The 6,997-nt window shown below is 63.2% G+C and overlaps 1 protein-coding gene across 2 annotated transcripts in view; it reads right to left on the minus strand.

The window, feature by feature from the left end:
- PLEKHM2 (pleckstrin homology and RUN domain containing M2) overlaps positions 1-6,217 on the minus strand; it is a 34,371-nt gene extending 28,154 nt beyond the window's left edge. For both annotated transcript variants that reach the window (XM_087820086.1, XM_087820085.1), the window contains exon 1: positions 6,149-6,217. In XM_087820086.1, the coding sequence (XP_087676212.1) occupies positions 6,149-6,208 (60 nt within the window). In that variant the 5' untranslated portion in view covers positions 6,209-6,217. The remainder of the gene's footprint in view (positions 1-6,148) is intronic.
- Positions 6,218-6,997: the final 780 nt, after the last annotated feature.

Consider the following 6,997-nt stretch of genomic DNA (forward strand, 5'->3'; position numbering starts at 1 on the left):
AAATGGCCAATGCCCACGGCAGGGCGCAGGCCGGGCAGAGGAAGTGAGAAGCAACCCGGCCCTTTGCCTTCCGTCTATAAAGTGTCTGTAGATATTACTTTCTTTCTTTTTTCAATCCTCAATTGAGGATGTTTTTTCCATTGCTTCAGTCTGCAGGCCGACGCTCTAACCACTGAGCCAAACCAGCCAGGGCTATAAATAAACACTTTAACAACAAAAAGGGCAGGCAATGTAAATGAAAATGTAACCGAAGGAAACAGACGTTCTAGAACGACCTAGAACATCTGTAAAAAGTGAAAATTTAATAACAACAATAACAAGCAGCAATAAAAGAAAAAAGAAAAAACCACCACGCAAATATTCACAGCACAACATCCTGAGATATTAGCAGAGTGAGGTTCAGCGGTGAACTGACTCACACTCACGCATCATCCCTCTGCTGTGGCCCGAGAGACGAGGGACCCATCAGACAGCTGTCGGCACGAACGGGCTGTGGGGTGACGGGAGAGGCCCGGGAACCGAGGTCTGACTGTTGTAAATGGAGGTTTCCTGGAACACAGCCACTCGCAGGCCCGCGTGGGCTGCCCGAGGCGGCTCTACCGGTCAGGGCAGAGCTGAGCAGTGTGGACAAGGGCCGTGGGTGCTGAAAGTATTTACCGCCTGGCCTTTAAAGAAGCTTGACAGCCTGGCCTGTGCGGCTCAGTGGTTGAGTGTTGACCCAGGAACCAAGAGGTCACCGGTTCAATTCTCTGTCAGGGCAGATGCCCGGGGTTGTGGGTTCGAGCCCCAGCAGGGGGCGTGCAGGAGGCACCCGATCGATGACGTTTCTCTCTCATTGATGTTTCTCTCTCTCTCTCTCTCTCCCTTCCTCTCTCTCTAATCAATAAAAACATAACAAAATTAAAAAAAAGAAACTTAACAAACCCTGAGCTTGAAGAAATAGAAACGTGTAGTGTTCAGACTTTGCTTGGAAACAGCACAAGAGGGAACACAGAGTTCACACAGACACCTGCAGGCCTTGTCATGTGCCAGGTATTGTCATTTCATTCTCGTGACGCCACCACCAGTGAGTTCTGACAGCCGAGGCGACCTGAGGTCCACCTGCCGGGGCCGACGCGGTCAGGGACAACCCAGAATCCATTCCGGAGCCGGGCCGTGCGCCCGGGGAGCCCGGGTTTGCGCCCACTAGGCCGCGCAGCTTCCGGGGAGCACCGTCCGGCTACACCCCGCAGAACCCTCGGCGCCCCTGAGCCTGTCTGTCCCCTCGCTGTCCTGGGAAGACCGCCTGGACCCCCCCCCCCCCCCGCCTGGGGATGCTGAGGCTGTTCCTTCTATCGTGAGGGCCGGCTTCTTCTCTTTCCTGAATTCTACCGATTTGTCAAGACTCAGTCAAGCCCTCCGCCTCCGAGGGCTTCTCCTTGCCTCTGTGATTTTTAAAATTCTCCCTCCGACCCGGCCGGTGTGGCTCAGAGGCTGGGCGTCGACCCATGAACGGGGAGGTCGAGGTTTGACTCCCGGTCGGGGCACATACCTGGGTTTTGGGCTCCGTCCCCAGAAGGGGGGGCGGCAGGAGGCAGCCGACCAACGTCTCTCTCTCTCATCATTGATGTTTCCATCTCTCTCTCCCTCTCCCTTCCTCTCTCCGAAATCAATAAAATCATATTTTAAATAAATAAATAGTAACTAAAATAAAATCCTCTCTCCAACCAATACACAAACTGTGGCGGGGGGGGGGGGCAGAGGCTCCTCCTTGCGGGACAAGCCTTTGCTCACACGGTGCCTACATGCGACAGACACGCTCCTCAACCAAACTAAACTCCCATGGAAACTGCCACCTGCCCGCCCCCGGAGAGGAAGCTCCTTGTTAGGACCATGTGCCAATGCACAATGCCAACGGCCTGGCTTGGGCACCTCTCCTGAACCGTGAGCAAATCAGCAACGGAAGCTTTATCACGGCCCCTGGGCGGTTCCTGCTTCCCTCTCCCCTTCGAGAACACAGGCCGCTTGCCTTCGCTGTGACCGTTTTCACTGACCTGCGCTAACTGCTCCATTCTTCTCGCTCTCTGACCCCGGGAATCCTGCCTTCACATCAGGACCCAGCCTCCCCCGGTCCAGGTGGGACAGCGGCCGGATCACCTCCCCGGAGCGGCACCTTGGTCAACACGGAATCTAGCTCTGCAAAGAGCTGGACTTGGCAACAGTGCTTGGGGACATGGGTGACACTTAGGGGTGTGGTGGCTGGGAGGGGAACCGAGGGGGGGCTTCTGGGATGGTGGTTACCTTCTGGGTTTTGTTTGTTTTGTATTTTTTTCAATCTTCACCAGAGGATTTGTTTTTTTATTGATTTTTTTAGAGAGAGGAAGGGGGAGAGCGAGAGAGCGAGAGAAAGACATCCCACGTGAGAGGGAATCATTGATCGGCTGCCTCCTGCACGCGCCCTGACCAGGGGTTGAACCTGCAATCTAGGTATGTGCCGGGACTGGGAATCGAACCCGCAGCCTTCTGGTGCACAGGACGACTCTCTGCCCCGCCGAGCCGCCGGGCCAGGGCCGTGTTCTGTGTCTGGATCGAGGCGCTGCGTGTGCGAACGCGTTCCCGCGGTGAGAGCCCGCCGGGTGTGAGGAGAGCAGGCACGCTCCACTCCCCTAAGTGCCGACCTACCCTCTCCACACGCAGCAACACACAACGGGCCTTTTCCACTTTCCTGCAGGAATACACATCTCATTTTCTTCATGCAACAAGGACCAGTGAGGCCAGTTGGCTAGAGGTCGGATGGAAGGAAAAGGGGAAGCCACTCTCCCAGGGCCGGGCGACACATTTACATGGCAATGGCGTTCCAGGGCAGATCTGCCCCCAAGACCGCTAGCCCGCAACGCCCGCCGCCGCCACCGAACCAACCGATTCCTACGAGAAACAGATTCCGGTTCAGGAAACCAGGCGCACCTCATGGTGCAAGACCCCGAGGACAGTTCTCTGAGACACAGCGGGCAAAGGAAGCAAGCGACGAGCCCCGACGGGGCTGTATCGCCACCTTTAGGTGGCGAGGCACCCGGCCATCTTCAGATCTTGTAAAAGTGAGCAGCTGGCTCCGTGACAAACCAACAGAAACCAACAACCACTTATGCTCCAGACTGACCCTGTGTGTCCGCCCGGGTTCCCGGGCTGAGATCCCCACCCCCAACGTGCCGGTATTAGGAGTCGGGCCTCAGGGACGCGTTCAGGTCATGAGGGTGGGGGCCCTTATAGAAGAAACCCGGGGGACTTCCCACACCCCTCCCCACACGAGAACACGGGGAGAAATCAGCCGCCCGCAGCCTAGAAGCGGGGAACTGCGACACACGGAGCACGTCGTTCATAAGCCCCGACGGCGCTTCGTCACCGCGGCCGCAACAGCCGAGGACGACTTACCGAGACGGGGTCAAGCACCGCGCTGAACACTCTACACACAAACCCTCCCGAACTCTTCAAAACAACCCCAATTTTTTTTTAAATAAATATTTTGTTTTCATCGATCTTTAGAACTATAGAGGGGGGGTTTTTAGATTTTTTTTTTTTTTTTTAATCCCCACCTGAGGACATTTTCCCCCATTGCTTTTCAGAGAGATTGGGAGGGAGGGCGGGCGGGAAGGAGGGAGGGAGGGAGAGAAACCCGGGTGTGATAGACAAGCTGCCTCCCGCACGCACCCCGACGGGGGCGGGGGGCAAACCCGCAGCCCAGGCGTGTGCCCTTGACCGGAAACCAAACCCTCGACCCTTTGGTCCGCAGGCCGATGCGCTAACCACTGACCCACGCCGGCCAGGGCAAAACAGCCCTAATTTTAGCCCTGCTGTAGAGATGGGGAAACCGAGGCGTGGAGGGGCGAGGGAACTACCCAAGATTACAGGGCTATTCGCCGGCAGGGCAGGAGTCGGCCCAGGCAGCGGGCCCCCAGAGTCCACACCCTCGCCCAGGGTGCTGGTGGGTCAGGCCTTCCCTCGCCGGGCACCCGGTGACGGGTTTCTGGTTTCCGGCGAGCGACTCGCATCTCCTGCGTGCTCACAGCTCAATAAAACACGCTGTGCAAACCCAGCCAGTGACCAGGGCTCCGACAAGCAGGCACCCCCCGAGTCACACAGGGGGTCCCTGCCTTCAAACGCCCCGTGTGTCCACCGACGACAGTGCCCGCATCCACCGCCTTTCAACCCCGGGCTTTCCCCACTTATTTGCTGGAAACCCGAAGAGAAAACACCTGAAGCCACCACCGAAAGGTGCAGCGCGTCTTCGCGGCGATTCCCTGAGCAGGCAAGAACGGCGCCCCACGGCGTGAGCGGGCCCAGGAAAAACCGAAACGCACAAAACTTGCGTTTGGCTGGGTGTCTGCAACCATCCGTCAGCGTTAGCCCTGTTTTTAGGGGGGCGTTTTGCAAGCGCATTTTGAATCGACTTGCGTTTAAGCCGCGCTGATCTCCGTGGAAGGTGAACTGCTTGGCTGTGTTACTTCAGAGGAATTTAAGGGGGGGGGAGTGAGTTCAATATAACGGTTGGCTTCATTGATTTTCCTCATTTTGGTTTGTTGAAGTGACGAAATAAACTGATGAGCCGACCCCCAACCCCAGGTCACCCCCACTCCCAAGTTGCTGAGACCATCAGGTGACCGAGGCATTCACATTGGGGGGGATCCAACAACATCCTGAAGTCACTGTCGATTCTAGTCTGGTTTTTGGCGACTACAAACTCTACCTTCCGACGGGACCCCTTTTCAGACAAGCTGGCCTCCTGGCCTGCAGCTGCGTACCCCTTAACAGGTAATATTTTTTTCTACCTGGACGCGGGACCTGCTCTCTACGGCTGGGAGCCCCACGCAGGCGCGCCTGTGTGTCACCAGGTCCTGGGAGTCACCACCCAGCATGCAACCCCCAGGTGCTCAGGCTCTCACCCAGCTGCCACCCTCGAGCAGGACCCTTCAGGGGGCTCCCTGGGGCGCGGGGCAGTGTCCCCCAGAGACAGGATCCCCCAGAGGCAGTGTCCCCCAGAGGCAGTGTCCCGGGAGGCAGGGACCCCGGAGGCAGGGTGACCCACAGGCAGTGTCCCCCAGAGGCAGTGTCACCCGGAGGCAGGGACCCCCACAGGCAGTGTCACCCACAGGCAGGGTCCCCCACAGGCAGTGTCACCCGGAGGCAGGGACCCTGGAGGCAGGGACCCTGGAGGCAGGGTCACCCACAGGCAGTGTCCCCCACAGGCAGTGTCACCCACAGGCAGTGTCCCCCACAGGCAGGGTCACCCAGAGGCAGTGTCACCCACAGGCAGGGTCCCCCACAGGCAGGGTCCCCCACAGGCAGTGTCACCCACAGGCAGGGTCCCCCACAGGCAGGGTCACCCACAGGCAGTGTCCCCCACAGGCAGTGTCCCCCAGAGGCAGGGTCACCCAGAGGCAGGGTCCCCCACAGGCAGGGTCCCCCACAGGCAGGGTCCCCCACAGGCAGGGTCACCCAGAGGCAGTGTCACCCACAGGCAGTGTCCCCCACAGGCAGGGTCACCCAGAGGCAGGGTCACCCACAGGCAGGGTCCCCCACAGGCAGTGTCCCCCACAGGCAGTGTCCCCCACAGGCAGGGTCCCCCACAGGCAGTGTCCCCCACAGGCAGTGTCCCCCACAGGCAGGGTCCCCCACAGGCAGTGTCCCCCACAGGCAGTGTCCCCCACAGGCAGGGTCCCCCACAGGCAGTGTCCCCCACAGGCAGTGTCCCCCACAGGCAGTGTCCCCCAGAGGCAGGGTCACCCAGAGGCAGGGTCCCCCACAGGCAGGGTCCCCCACAGGCAGTGTCCCCTGGAGGCAGGGACCCCGGGCTGTGGGCCTGGGCGCGGGGGTCGGCCCTGCCCTGGGCCCTGGGGGACGCGCCCGGGCCGGGAGGCGGGGCGCCCGGGGTGCTGCGGGCCGGGGCCTCCCGAGCCTTCCTGCACCTTGGGGGGCCCCCCGGGGCCGTGGGGCCCCCGACCTCCGCCGAGTCCTCTGAAAGCGGCTCGGAGGCCGCGGCGCCCACGTGCCCCCCCCGGACACCGGCCGGGCTCCCTCCGGGGCGGGCGGGGCGGTGCCCCCGCCGGTGACCGCGGGCCCGGGGGGCGGGGGGGGGCGCGGGGGGCGGGGGGGGCGCGGGGGGCGCGGGGCTCACCTTCTTCACCGACAGCGAGATGTTCTCCAGGATCCGGTCCTTCACCTCCCGCGGCTCCATGTCGCCGCCCCGCCGCCGCCGCCCGCGCCGGGGACCCGGGGCCGCCGCCAACCGCTGCGCGCGGCCGTGCGGGGGCTCCGTCGTGCCGGGGGGGCCGCGCCCCGCGCCCCGGCCCTCGCCGCGCCCCGGCCCTCGCTCCGCCCGCGGGCCCAGCGCGGCCCCGGCTCCAGCGCCCCGGACGGAGGCTGCGCGGCGGCGGAACTGACGTCAGGGGGCGGGGCGGGGCGGGGCGGGGCCCCGGATCCCGGGGCGGGGCCCCAGACGCCGGGGCTCGACACCCCCAGACCCCGGGCCCGACACCCCCAGACGCCGGGCCCCGACACCCCCAGACGCCGGGGCCCGACACCCCCAGACCCCGGGCCCGACACCCCCAGACCCCGGGCCCGACACCCCCGGACCCCGGGGCTCGACACCCCCGGACCCCGGACCCGACACCCCCGGACCCCGGACCCGACACCCCCGGACCCCGGGGCTCGACACCCCCAGACCCCGGACCCGACACCCCCAGACCCCGGGGCTCGACACCCCCAGACCCCGGGGCCCGACACCCCCAGACGCCGGGGCCCGACACCCCCAGACCCCGGGGCCCGACACCCCCAGACCCCGGGGCCCGACACCCCCAGACGCCGGGGCTCGACACCCCCAGACCCCGGGCCCGACACCCCCGGACCCCGGACCCGACACCCCCGGACCCCGGGGCTCGACACCCCCGGACCCCGGACCCGACACCCCCGGACCCCGGGGCTCGACACCCCCAGACCCCGGGGCCCGACACCCCCAGACCCCGGG

This window comes from Miniopterus natalensis, chromosome 9 (genome assembly GCF_054644295.1).
Source record: "Miniopterus natalensis isolate mMinNat1 chromosome 9, mMinNat1.hap1, whole genome shotgun sequence".
NCBI lineage: Eukaryota > Metazoa > Chordata > Mammalia > Chiroptera > Miniopteridae > Miniopterus > Miniopterus natalensis.